Raw genomic sequence first — 14,966 nt, 5'->3', positions numbered from 1 at the left:
ATGATTTTTTATGAATCAGTTTTACTTAGTTAAAACTAGTTTAAAACTTTTAATTTGGAGAGATTTTTATATTTTTAATATATTTTAACAATGCGTTAGCAGAAGCTTCACTGTGATCTTCTGAAAAAAGTTCCTGACTCTTGATCACATCCTTCTAAGCTAATCTAACAATTCAAATATAACATATTGATGCATTAAACATTGCATAAACACTGCAATATATGCTGAAATAAAGACTTTTAAAATCTTTAATAAGACATTTTTACATAAACATCTGAAATTCATACATATTTTGGTAATTTCATTTGTTATAAACCATATCTTAGATACTTAAATGTAATTTTTAAATTGTAATACATCTTCTGCATATTCTAAGAGATTTCAAGGACAAATTTAAGCATCATCATGACTGGTTCTCTATTTTCTTTTATTATTTGAAACTATCTTTTCTCCTCAAACTTCATTTCAACTTTTTAGAAACAGTCAACAAATGTTGACTCTGTAATGTGGTTGTATTCATTGATAAAGACTAAAAGGTGTTTAATGTATGACTTACGACAGAAATTAAATCGCACATAAGGAAGACATTCTTTCACACAACATCTTGTGTTATAAATCAGTCATTACACCTCAGAATCCAGTTTATGAATCCGAACAGAGAAGAGGATTTAAGGAAACAGACACTTTATGTCAGTTTAAGGATACCTGTCAGTGGAATTACTAATCTGTTGATACAACATGTGTCTTATAATCGCAGTTTAATTGAGCCCTCCTGAATAAACACTCAGACTGCAAACAAACCAAAACGCAGTGCAAAGTAGATGCATGCTGATATAAATACATTTAAAAATGCTAGCTCGACTATTTTTAACAGACCTTCAAACATTTTTAAATAACACCATGTATCAGAAAGCAGCTACTCACGATTACATACTCCTGACGTGGATTATTAAGTAATCTGACTTCTGATATGTGTCTGGAGTCATTTTAAGGACAAATTTAGCAGAATCTTTAGTTTTCTCGTGTTTTGGTTGTAAGCTGTGACTTTAATGTACAGAATTGAAAACATTAATAAATTCACAAAAAAAATTCTGCACAGTTACAAACCAAGAGCTGCTTATACGAAGCCCTGAAATCTGCACAGACAGGGGATTTCAAATGAACAGTCATTTCTGAACAAGTTAAGTCATTTTAAGATTAAATTAAAGCTCATTTCCAGTATATTCCACTAGAGTTTACCGTGAAGGAAATGCAAACTGTAGAAAAATCATAAATACAGAAATAAATAGAACAAGCTTGAGGACACATTCAGGCAAAGATTTGACTTTTTCCCCTTTTATATACTTTAGGCACCGATCAGTCTGTATCCTGCGGTTCCGTTTGCTTTCTTACACTCAACAAATGGTCATGTAAACTCCAAATGAATGTGAGAAAAGCAGCGACTGGCGGCTGGCCTGTTTGCTTTGGTGAGTGCAGCTCGGGGCTGTAATCCTTCCTGCCTGACTGAGTGACAGCCACAGGTTGAGCAGCAGGTCTACCTTCAGTTTCTGTCGACTGAGGAGAAAATGTACCGTCCCCCCCTCCCCCCTCCTCCTCCCCCGCCACCTCCTCCCTGCCTGACCTCCCACCACCTCGGTCGGCTTGACAGGGTCAGGATCATCACAAACACAACCCCCTGCCAGCCTCCCCTGACCTCCCCCCCCATCTTTTTTAGGCTCAGTTTCAGGTCACATGCCTTCGAAAAACAACATAAATGGTAAGATTTAAAATTCGTCAGATCATCCGTCATAATTTTGGACCCTTTTCCTTCAGTTCGTACTGCAAAAGCACCTTCAGAGAGGGAGAACCGACTGAAAAATTATGAAAAAAAATGAAGAAAATCAAATTTAATTGATGTTGAAGTGGAAAACTTCACAGCCTCCTATATTTCTTTACAATATGGACCCAGTGTATCCACTCTTCTGCACGCTTTTTTTTTTTTCATTCAGAGGGAAATTCTGCTTCATGGAGCCCACATGGGGCAAAGAGCAGGGCTGAAAACACCCCCGCCACAGGCCATCAGCGCCACCCGGATTGGAAACACGTGCGTATTAATACCTGCCCAAGGCCCAGAGCAAATATATAGCCTGGACTAACCTGCTAATAGCCTTAATTTGTTAGATAAACAGTAGAAGAGTTTGCCACTCACTCACCTAAGGTGCCTTTCCTCCGCTGAGCTGCCTCTGCTGCGTTCACAGCCGCTGCGAGCGACTGAGTTACAGCCTGCCTCCGCTTCGCTATCTGTTAAAGTCATTTTCTCTCAAAGAGGAATTAATTTCCTTTCTCAGGCGACCCACACGCTGCCTGTGGCACAGCCCGGATCCCCCGGGCGTGGAGTTATTGTGACCGTCCCTCACGGACAGCTGCAGAAGCGCCACGTTTCTATTAATTTCTACATGTGAGCGACTGCGATTCGGCGTCGACATATTGCTCCATGTCATCTGTCTGCGATGTTTCACGTTATTTCTTGTACGCTGAATGGCCTTCCTGATGGGGTGGAGGGTTAGTCGGGGACCTCGGTCATGGAGAGACAGCGGCGGACCGTCGGTGGTCAGAATCGAACCGGTGAACCTGTTATCAGATGGAAACTTAAGGACCGTGGATCGAAGAGAGCAGCAAACAACCCTGAACACATCAACACCGTGACAACTGCTGCTGTGCGAGATGGCTTTATTATAAATACTAATGTATATTCACATTGTTACATTTATAGATTCCTATTAATATTTTTTAATTATTATTAACACTCCTTTTTTAGTCATAACCTAAATTGTTGTGGCCGGTACTTCTGTCCTTTCATTTTTGTGCTGTGACTTGAATTCTTATTTCCACTGACGGAGCCAAAAGGATCAATACATAATCATAATCATATCTAATCCTAACATTTTACACCTTTAGATTCCTTAGACTCTCATGTCATTTAAGTAGATTATATAGGTTTATCTAATTTAATCTCATCTAATCTAATCTAATCTCAATAGGTTACGTAGGTTTACCTAATCTATTATAATCTCATCTTCATATATTATCATATATACTTTGAAATAAGTAGCTATATTCTAATCTAATTCAATCCAGTCTCGTGCAATCTAAGATTAATTTCGATATCTTGCACCATCTTATCTAAACTAGTCTATTATGTCTTAAACCTGAAGTGAGATTATCATTTTTATTATTATGAGAGGTACATAATTGACATAAGTTTTAAATCTCTGTAATCTTTTTTTTTTTTTTATATACCCTACATCAGCGCTGCAGACCTGCATGTCTGGATTATTTCTAACCTCCTGACCTTCACACAGTTCACACAGTTTGTCTTAGAAACAACAGAATTCAACAGAGGTAAAGGAAATTCTCTAAACGTATCCCTCTTAGTTCGAATTGAGCCTTCATTCATCACTCCGGAGAGCAATTATTACAAATAACAGAACACGATCCCAGCTGTTTACCGGACTTTATTCCATTTCACTCCTTCAAAATGACATTTTTACGGCCGGGCTGATTTAGTGAGACTCGGACGACGTGTTGATGTGAGTTTTTGATGCATTTTTAGCTCGCAAGTGGTTAAAATATGTCATCTTTTATACAAACTTTTCAGGGATTTCCCAGGAAACTTCAGTTTAATACATAGACATATTGATTTATAACAGGCTTTATTTTAATAAAGAAAACACTGTGTGGGTAATTTGTGGTGATTTTTTTTTTTTTTTTATTGAAGGCAGCTGGTTGACCGACGTGACCTCAAATCAAACGTGTTTGTGTTTGATGACGTGTTTCATTTCAAATTGATATAAACGTCATTGAAAAAAAAGAAAGAAGAAAAATGATTGGTTACGCTCCATTGCGTTAAGGTCTGGTAATTCTTCTTGAAGGTTAGCGGGTAATTGTTGTAAGATAACCAAGAGTGAACCCTGTACTGTATTTAAAGTAAATGGGGGGGGGCCGACAAAACAATGGAATGGAGGAAAACATTCATCAAAGCAACAAGCATCCTTCCACAGGAGAAACGGTATTTCGAAGGGTCAAAACTGATAAAAACAGAGTGACATGCTGAGTTAACCCCTGACACCCCCTCTCCACACTCTCCCGCTTCCCCTCATACGACCTCCTCCACCCCCCCCCTTGGCCCCACCCATCAGCCATTAAGCCTGTTTTCTTGAAGGGGGGAAAAAAGAGGAAAGATGGCCACCGGAGGTCAGATCCAAGTCCAAAATAAATTGCCTTCTTTCCTGAGGCTCAGCCATTTTAATAGTGCAGATTTATTGTGCTGTGCTTTTTGGAAGGGTGATCAGATGTATGTGGTCAGTAGCGCGTATGCAGTCTGTGACCCAGCCTCCCTCTCACGTTACACCCTATTTATAACATCCCCTCTGCCGGCTCCCCTCGTTCTGCAGTTCCTAGGAACCTCCTCCTGCTCCCAGCCTCGAGCTCCAGCTCCGGCGCCCTGCTCCTCCTGACATCTGAGAGGCTCCTCTGCAGCCTGTCCTGGGCTAACTGTTTATCCTGTACAGCCTGGCAGCTGGCCGCACGCTCCGGATTACCACAGGACACCCCTTTCCAAACACTTTCTGCTCTGACTACTTTTTTCCAAACTGAGGGGAAAACTTTCGGGATAGCCAAAAAGGAAAAAGAGAAGCATCTCGGATATGCGCTTGTGATTTCTTTTTGCTTGGTTTTTCGGTTGATTTAGTAACTTGATTTTTCTCTTCTCACCTTTTACCGGTGGGCTGGTATTTGTGCGCGCGTGTGTGTGTGTGTGTTCGCACACGATGGATCACACACTCTTCGGCTGCCTGCGGAGCCCCCACGCCCCGGCGCAGGCCCTGCATCCCGCCTTCACCCAGTCCCCCCTCACTCTCCACGGACGCTCGGACCACGTCTCCTACCCGGACCTGGCCTCGTCCTCGTCCTCGTCCTCCACCTCCTCGCCCTCGCCCTGCATCATCTCCAGCTACCCGGGCGACGACGGCCTGTTCGCCGGGCAGCACCACCACCACCACCACCCCCACCGCGGCCACCTGCCCTCCCAGCAGCATCACCACGCGCCGCAGCACCACGCGTCCTGGCACCTCCCGCAGATGCCGTCGCCCGGCGGCGGCGGCGCTCGCCACGGCCTGTGCCACCCGCACTCCCACTCCTCCCACGACAACGGGCCCACGCCTCCGGACCTGGGCCACCCGGGGGGGCCCAACATGTGCGCCAGCACCCCCAGCCTGAGCGGCGGCAGCGCCCCGACGGGGGCCTCCTGCGTGCCGGCGGACTTCGGCAGGCAGACGCTGTCACCTGCCGAGGCCGAGAAGAGGAACGGCAAGAGGAAGAGCGACAGCTCAGGTAAGAGGAAGGAGACGGGGGAAACTTTTTAAAGAAAGCAGAGCAGTGAGTCTTTCTCTTCTCCACCCGGAGAGTGAAAATCCTCTGGAGGTCTTTGCACGTAAATATTAGGGTTTTAAGAAATTCCACTCTGAACGCAAACATCTGCATCACTCAACAGCACAAATGTTTGAAAGTCCTGCAAGTCTGATAGAAAAGCAAAGCAAGAAAAAAAAAGGAAAGAGTGTGAAAGGCAGCTCGTAGGTGTCGGCTGACAGACGGGCTGAAGCGAGGAGCAAAAGGCCACAATCGTAACCGAGTGGGCACGACTGACGGCTGCTGTGTCTTGTTTTAAAAAGACGGGGGGAAGAAAAAAAAACACCTCACATCTGTTTTGTTGCGACACTCTTTAGAGGGCAGAAAAAGAGGCACACAGTAAAGAATTAATGTCATGGATTGTAAAAGGCTACACCGGCGCCTCGCGGCGCACTAAACACCCCGGCAGACGCAGGCTTCCCTCTTCTCTCAGTTCTGCAGTAAAAATCAGAACTTCAGAGCACCAAAAGGAGAAAATAAACAAATGTGCCACATGTTTAAGATGGAAATAATGCTTGATTCCTCCTTAAAGATTGTCGTTTTTCATAGTTCCATTTTTAATGGGCTGCAAATTATTTTAATATTTCGCAAAATATTCCAACATGTTGCTCTAGAAACTACTTAAAAGGCCAATAAAAAGCTTTATTTTTAAAGCCTTTCAAACCGCTAAGCACTGTAAACTTCAAAGTCTCTCCTTTTTTATTCATTTCAACCTTATTCAACCTTAAATTATTGCCATTTATAAAAAAATATGACATTTCTGTGAAATCTTAAGCGTTGTTCATTAGGAATACTGTCAAATTAATGAAATCTAAACCCTCGCACATTTAATTCCGCGTCCCCTCACACATTTTACGACAAACGGCTCTTTCAGGACTGCACACACACCTCGCAGGATCACACCTCCCCGCTGACCTGCAGCTCATTTCCCAGCCTGCAGTCACCACAATAATCAATCACGGCGTGACAAATGGCCGGGGTCGGGTCGCGGGAGTTCTCGCAGGAGAAAGTGATATTAGTGAGAGTTTCCAGGGAAAGGCGTGCTCGCGCTCCTCGCCGTCCGTCTTTTCGAGTGTGGCCGGCCGACCCTGGTCTCGTGTGAGGGCCGCTTTGTCTTCACCTGACGGCTGATTTTCTCCCATGATGCTGGCTGTCACTTTTGAAGGGTGTCTGTTTACTGACCTGAAGTCTTCTTGGCCGGTTGGAGATCACCAGTGCAAATTAAAATATTTTATTCTGAGATTCCACTCAGATGTATGCAAATTCCTGCATCGCTAATTAAACAAAACTCATGAATTTCACCCTAAATATCCCATCATTCACATGCATTCCAACACACAGCTTCTTTCCCTCCAATGTCAGATCACGGTGAAACTGCACCGCCGCCTTCAAATCCCACTTCCCTTGTAACAATAGTTATTGCACACTCATTACATGTGCCGTGCGTTCCCCCGTCGCTAACGCCAATCAGGCTGATTGTTGGGGGCCGAGCAGGCTGCTGACTCGATCAGCTGTCTAAATATCAGGCTGCTGCCTGTAGCATGAGATAGAGCTCCGATCCGGTTTCACCATCTGGACACCAAACTTGAGTGAAACCTGACTTTAGATACAGAAATAATAACAAAACCTGAGAACTCATTTCCATGCTCGAGTCTTTACCACCTCCCAGTCTTTTCTTCTTTTTTTTCTCGAAGCATCTCGACTTTCTGTGCCTAATACCCAGCTGTGATTGTTTCCTCAAGGACGGCCGCAGGGTAACGAGATGAGTCCGGGGATCTGCTTTCTGAAAGCGTCTTTCTTTCTTTGGGTCATGGGAGTGGTTCTCTTAAAAACTTAACAGGCTTTGGGACAATAAAAAGGTGTGTGAAGCCTTACTTAATTGTAAAAAAAAAAAAAAAAAGAAAGAAAAGAGAAGAGCCTGAGAAACATCAAAAAATAACTGTGGATATGTTGATGTGTTTGATTTCATTGTTGTGTGCAAGGCACATTTAAAAAAAAAAAATAAAGTCACAACTTTCACTGAGTGAAAAACAACCGACATGTTTTTCCACCTTTAAAAAAAAAAAAAAAAAAAAAAACTTGACCAGTAATTTTTGCATTATTCTTCAGCACTCTAAAACGACGTGCCCTGTCTGGTTCGCGTGTATTTTTCTCGTATTATTCCTCCTTTTTTGTGGAGAGATGAAAGTTACAGCAGGGACCTAATTGCTGTGGTGAAGTGACTGGGTCATAAAAGCCCGCCGCTGGTTTTTTAACTCCAGGCCTGCTGGTTTCTGGGGCAGCTGGCTGTGTTACACTTCTTCTTCTTCTTTTTTTTTTTTTTTTTTAATGTCTCTTTTCACAATGTCTGTGTTTACCAGGGAGAAAGGAGAAAGCGGGGATGGGTAGGCTTCAGTCAGCGACACTCGGGTTGAAATTACAGGGAAGGCAGAGGGAAGGTCAGAGAGGGGCGGTGGGTCAAGTGATCATCGGTTTCATTCCGTAAAATTTCATGTGGAAAGTCTCCGCCGAAAGTCTGCTTTGTCCCGGCGAGCTAAAACCGTTGCAACATGCAAATAGAATTTTGCAGAGAAGTTTCACCCGTCTTCCCCAAAAACTTTTAATTAGAAGGAAGATGGCAGAAGAGCAGAAGCGGTTGGGGTCATCGCGGAGTATCGAAATCCTAGCTGGGAAGATAAGCTTCTCCAGCGTTTGCGAGTGTGGCCCTGGCTCTGCAGGGACTATTTACAGTTTGGCTTGACGCAGAACTGCTGGATTAACACGCACTGCAGAACAGGACCGCAGATGAATTAGCATGCAATCGCTGCTGCAACTGAAGGGGGGGAAAAAAAAGAAGTAGAAGAAGAAAAAAAGAAAAAAAAATCCACAAAAGCTGCTGACAATAGGAAAGTTTTCGAAGGCGAATGATCCATATGTGTTTTCTTCGGAAACTTTGTGGAAATGGGAAAACAAGAAGAACTTTTCCGGGGAGACGAAGGAAACCTGGGAGCAAAAGCTTCATCCCACAGTTTTTATAATGTAGGCTTAAACTCAATCAACACTAAGCCCGATCTATCCATCTGATTGTCTGATTTACACAGAAGTGTGGTTCAACTACTGGTAGCCAACATCGGCTGATTGCTTTGAAAAAAAAGTAAGGTTCCCGCAGCAGATTTCTTTAAAGGCTGAGATAAATTAAAGCCATGCTTGGCAGTATAAAAGCCAGCCTATTGTAATAGCACAGCTGCCACAGTCAGACCCACATGTGTTGCCGCCCATGAGTCCTTCCAGCCACTTAAAGTATTCATAAACAACGTCTGAACAATAAAGTGTGACTGACAGCTCCCATTGTTCCTCTTACCTTGCCTCTTCTCTTCCCCCTGCTGTCTTGCACCTGCCACATAACATTTTCCTTATTTTTTATTTTGGTTGCATATAAATCTGCTCTGGGCGCAACGCAAAAACCTGTGTGGTGTTTGGTTTCAGAGTCCCAGGACGGGAATTACAAGTCAGACGTGAGCAGCAAGCCCAGGAAGGAGAGGACGGCGTTCACCAAGGAGCAAATCCGAGAGCTGGAGGCCGAGTTCGCCCACCACAACTACCTAACCAGACTAAGGCGCTACGAGATCGCCGTCAACCTCGACCTCACTGAAAGACAAGTATGTTCCTGCCCGGCGCTGCATGTTTCCCCCTGGGTGTAGACATTATCGAACCCCCCCCACCATTAGCACATTAATGCCATGTTGTGAAAACAGAAGCGGCCTCGGGACGGCGAGGAGGCTTTTCGGCTCGCTACTGTGTTTTTGTAACTTGGGTGCGAGGGGCTATTGTGCTCCAGATGTGGCTGTGTGACGGGACTATCATATTCCAGATGTTCCTGTCTATTCTTTCAGGCCGACGCGGGGAGACGGGTTGGAGGAAATGCTGTCTAGCAAGTCACTTCCTCTCTCCCACTACCTCTGAAAGCACAAATTGGTCTCCGAGCGTGGGCCGCTCGCTGTAAAACGCAGGCACATGAAATAAATAACAGGAGACAAATGGTTCGGGGGAAGGAAACGGCGTGGAGGCTGTTCTTCTGTGACACCCGTTTGGAAGCTGTAATTCACACTTAGTTGACACCTTGCCAATGATTTCTCGTAGCACGCTACAGTGTGGATCGAATGAAAAGACGGCACCGGAGTGAGATATCACTTTCGGGTGATGCCCCGACGTGGAATTACAGCTAAAGATCATCAAAATATACATTTTACAAATATCAAATGTCACGCTGTATTAAAATAAAATGTAATGAGTGTGTCGGCAAAGTGCATCCAGGCCTACAAACCCAGCTTGGATCCCCAGGAGGGGAATAATAACTCTGGTAGACCTTCAAACAGCAGGTGTAACTAATAACAAGAGCAGTGGCTCCATTCCATTTTTTTTTAATGGAGCAAGCTGCTTGAACAGAACCGCTTACTGTGAGAAAACTATCATTATTGCTTTTACTTTCAACCGCTTTGGGCTCCAACAGGCTCCTTACGCACGTGTTCGCTTCCTGTTTAACCACAGATCAAAAAACCAAAGATTGCACGGCCTCACACTTAACACCCTTTTCAAGCTCCCCCCTCCCTGAAAACCTGCTTTTCTGTAAACCTGTGAGAAGCAACTGGCATGCAACGTCGAGCGCGCGTAATTTGACACCAGAATCAACACCTGATGTGTGTCAAGCAGAATATGTGAGAGAAGAATATGCGAAAATCCTTTGCACAGAAGACTTAACACTAAAGTTTGTCATTGCGGGGGAATAAAAATGTCCACAGGGGTTTGTTTGAAGAGGTTTTCAAAGAATCAGTAAAGTTGCAGAGCTGCACGTTCACGTTCAGACTCCTCAGTCTGAAGGCGAACCTTAACTGCGACAAATGCACCATAAACCATGTCGATAGCTTCGCATTTCAAAAGTAAAAAAAAAAAAAAAAAAACTCCAAAGAAGGCAAAACTCCCGTTAACTCTGCGGGGCCACTGAGCACAGACTTTGCCACCATAATTCCACTTCAGCCTCCTTCCAGACTGTTACAATTAATCATCCTGCGGCTCCAAGCAGCATAAAATGTGCATGAAATTTCTTTAGCTCATGCCGCATGCGTGTGACCTCAGTTTTTGTCAGGGGAAAATATACAGCGGGAGATACTGAGGTAAATATTGGCAATGCAATCAGTTGGCCACGGCGCTTGATTTATGCTGCGTGAGCTGTTTGGAGAAGTCTGATGGATGTTATGTCTTTGTAGGCTGTGAAAACTGGAGTGGGCTCAAAGGTGGCTGCAGTGGGACTTCAAAACTCAGACCCACAAGAATACTTTTTCTATACTAATTTTAATTTCATTTCAAATAAGTAGGTAAAGTGTGATGTGGAAAGCAGCAACACCATTAAGAGTAGCCAATACAACAACAACTTTTTAGATAAACTGAGCGCAGCTCGAGCCTCTTTAAACTTTCAAATAAATTCAATACCCATGATCTTCTGTGTGACATACAGTATATTCAATTAATTGCGCCAAAGCTTTTATTGGTTTTGCATGGTAAGAAAAAAAAAACTCTGATTCTCACGAACATTTCTATAGGATAGAGCACGAATACTTTTCACAATAAATCACTTTTATTCCATATAAGATATCAAGAGAGTTAAAAAAAATACATCAAGAGACTGTACAGTATATTTACTGTATATTTAGAGGACTTCTTTAGCACGGCCGTAAGCTCACAAACAAGACTCCTCAGTGTGTCACACAGTTGTATAATAATCTTCTCAGTACTGTCAAAAAAAACAAACAAAAAAAAACACTAATATAACATGTTATTTTATATAAAGGTAGCAGAAAACCCCTCATTATGCTTTTGTGCAACTAAATCAATCTCTCTTGGCCATAAGAGGTTGAAATGAGCCGCTATAAACCTCTAGAGAAGGACTTTTGCCAAAGTAACTGAGATTAAAAGTATGAATATTTGTTGCAAGTGTGAATTTAATCTCTTTTTCCACTCAGCTACCTGACAGGCAGCGCAGGTAGGCCGGGGCTCTTGTGCACACATGCACCTTCAGAGTGAAGTCTGAGTTATTACTGGAGCCATAAATAGGAGATACTTTGCTGCAGGAAAAGGCCCCCCGGCTTGTAAAGAATCCGACGTGGTGCCCCGGCAGTGTCCGCCACCGACGTTCAAGACAAACGTTTGTGCTGTCAACTAACGCCCCCGCCCATGTGACCGCTCGCCCGGTCCCCCCGGGGGCCGACACTCCCCAAAAATAAACCCACCCCACCCTGTGTTCGCCCCCCCACCGTCCTCCTCCCTCCCCTATCCTGGCGCATGTGTCGACTCTCAGGGAGCCTCGCCTGCTTCTTGACGTGTAAACCGTTTTAAGCAACAGCTTAATCATCAGTCTGGGGGACGTAAATACGGCCGAGGCTGTTGAGTCAGGGAAAAACAGGTAGACGCCAAGTGGCAGATGGAACGGCACATCCACACGTAATTGCCGCCGCTCAGAAAGCTGCCAAGGTTTGAGACAAAGTTGCCGTCGAGCAGCAATATATGCCTCCTACTTGCCAGTTGATTATTTTTGTGCGCTCTCTTTGGGAGCAGCGACCCTGACGCCTTTTGTCCAACCCCGCAGGTGAAGGTGTGGTTCCAGAACCGGAGGATGAAGTGGAAGCGGGTGAAAGGCGGCCAGCAGGGGGCGGCGGCCCGCGAGAAGGAACTGGTGAACGTGAAAAAGGGGACGCTGCTGCCGTCGGAGTTCTCGGGGATCGCGGCGCTGCACCACTCCACGGACTCCTTAGCCAACGAGGACAGTCACGACAGCGACCAGAGCTCCGAGCACGCTCACTTATGATGCACACGCACCCGATCGCTCACCCCCACCCCCCAGCCCCCTCCTCCCCGCCTCCACCGCCCCCCCCCCTGAAAGGACAGTCCCTGGACCGTCCCTAGAAGGACTGCTGTTTGCTGATTCGCCATCGTCATACAACGATGCTAAATAAGTGTACAAATGTACAGAGTTAGAGAAACCGAGGAGTCCTCGCGCAGGCAAAAATGTAAATTTCACAGCACAAATGAGAAGACGATGAAATACTTCAGAGTGCCATTGGTTAAAGATTGTCCTCAGATGTGGATGTATCGCCGTTAGAGATGTGTGCTTTGGCTGCAGGAATACCGCAATACATTTTGGAAACCACATTTAGGTGAACGATTGTAACATTCCATGTGATTTGCCTTGAAGAAAGCAGGATTTGATTTGCACTGTTGAACACGCAGTCCGCACCTCAAACCGTCTCCACTGTATAAAATGTAAATTGCGATGTAATTGAGTCATTGATCCAATCAAGTGCCAGGAAATCAAATTTGCCTAGCTAATATAAATGACATGTAAATACTTCTCAGTACTGCCTTACCTTAACAATAACTCTATACCCAGACTGTTCAGCTCAAGCAGTAATAAACACTGACAGTCCTCCAGCTGACACTTTTTCCACCTGGAGATGACATTTTGCAAACAAATCTGAAACCTGAAGTCAGGATTTGATTCAATCTTTTTCAGGGATGGTTGCAAATTGAATAAAAACTTAACCAGTGGTAAATGGAATTTCTTATGAATAGCTTTTTTCCCCTCTCTGTCTATGCAGTCATCCGTTGGTATGAATCCTAAGCGATGAATGTGTGAGCCACAAAGTGAAGCTGAAACGCATTCAGCCCTGCAGAGAGTGTAGAAAGCCGGCGATGTGGGTGCATGCTAAATTCACCTTTGCCTGGGGGCAGGGTCGGTCCGCCGTGCTGCCAAGACTCGGGAGAAACCCGCAAAGGATGGGATTCGGTTACAGAATCCAGTTGAAAATAATTTCTGGACCTGATCTCGTCTTTCACCGCACTGTGATTACGCATTCTAATTTGTTGAGGAGACACCTCGCAGTGCACTCGAGGTTTGAGCAGCCCGCAGGAGGAACGGGAGCCAGAAAATGTGATTCAGTGCAGAATATTCCCAAATACGGTGGACGCTGACCGCAAATAACACCAGCCTCTAAATTAGAACATGTGGATCAGTCAGACTGTGACGGCCTCCAAACACGCTCGTGTAAACCTGCGGCTCCTCATATCGGCTGTTTCTGCACCTGCATGACCGCCTCTTTCCCCCGTGTGGCTCTGCTGAATGTCAGTAAATGTTTACTTTTCAAAAGGCTTTCCGACGTGTGTAGCAACCAATAACGTAATGACTGCCAGTTATGTAATGATCTGGGCCATTTTGAATGTAATAAAGCCACTAATGTAAAAGATTTCATTACAACCAGAACTGAGAAAATGCTACAGTATAATCATGAGTATTTTGAACATATTTTTGATAGACAAACTGCACAATACATGCAAAAAAAGAAAAAAATAATATTGGCAGCAGTTATTATATTTCAATTTTTTTTTTTAAATGCAAACGTAATGACTTAGCAGATTATTGACAAACTGTTATTGCAATAATGACTATTGGCTTTAGTACATTTAAAATGGTTGGATTATGATGCCATTGAGAGAGATGGCACTGCTGATTCAAATGTGCTTCATAGCCTGTCAAATTCAGCTGCTCACTCTCACATCACCTGTGAATTTCAGCAAGACGGGGAATCGAACTATCAAGCTGGCATTGAAAATTGAGGTGCTCTTGAGACGAGCTGAGCTGAACGCTATTGGGAAACTGGAAACAAAAATATGTGATATTGAGCGAGAGAGAGAAAACAAACTTCTTTTCTTCAAATTCTAAACTGACTGTGATCCACATGGTATGAAATACCAATAACACACCTAGGCTGGTGTGGGAGGCAACGTTTAGTCAAACTCAACAGTAACCTGACCACAAATTAATTTAATCAAAATTATGTCAAAATCATAGCGACTCTCAATCAAATCCATGAAAAACCAGTTTCTTATGTCGCTGTAACTTTTAGTTTAATGTTGGTATGTAGTAACTTTTCAAGTCTGCAACAATTCTAGGTGGTATTTTCAAAAATAGGGTGGGAAATGTGAGCTTTGTTTTCTACTGAATCTGTTGTAAATCTCAAAGTATCTTTATGGTTTCGGGATAAGATGTTTTTCAGTCTTTATTTGTATGAACATTTTCCATAAGGTTAATGTTTTTTTCATGTGTAAATGTTCAGATTTAAACAGTTTTGAAGACACTCAAGGTTTCATACCTTTTTGGCTCCTTTTTCAGTATAACTCAATTTCCATCTGATCAAAAGCTGACTCCTGACTGAATATAATATAATCTGATCAATCATTATAAGGACCCACACTGAGGCAGCCGTCACAACTTCCCTCTGAAGTTCCTCATTGCGGGTCTCCCTCGTTGCATTTTTTTTCAATCTGCAACAATTACAGGAGGTATTTTCAAAATGACATCAGAAATATGAATTTTGTGATTTTGTGAATATGTTGCATTTCCTTCTTGTAGGAGTGGAAGTTTCATGAGAGATAAGAGAAGCAGGCACAACTTTTACGATTTTTTTTTTTTGTTGATGCAACCTTCCTGGAAA

General features: G+C 43.8%; 1 protein-coding gene across 1 annotated transcript; it reads left to right on the top strand.

Moving 5' to 3' along the window:
• The first annotated feature begins 4,227 nt into the window (after positions 1 to 4,227).
• Positions 4,228 to 14,966, top strand: meox2a (mesenchyme homeobox 2a). Its single transcript, XM_030103802.1, has 3 exons — positions 4,228 to 5,370; positions 8,911 to 9,083; positions 12,065 to 14,966. The coding sequence occupies exons 1-3, from the start codon at positions 4,809 to 4,811 to the stop codon at positions 12,281 to 12,283; spliced, it is 954 nt and encodes a 317-aa protein (XP_029959662.1). The 5' UTR covers positions 4,228 to 4,808; the 3' UTR covers positions 12,284 to 14,966.

This window comes from Salarias fasciatus, chromosome 11 (genome assembly GCF_902148845.1).
Source record: "Salarias fasciatus chromosome 11, fSalaFa1.1, whole genome shotgun sequence".
Lineage (NCBI taxonomy): Eukaryota > Metazoa > Chordata > Actinopteri > Blenniiformes > Blenniidae > Salarias > Salarias fasciatus.
This window is presented reverse-complemented; position numbering and strand designations above follow the sequence as displayed.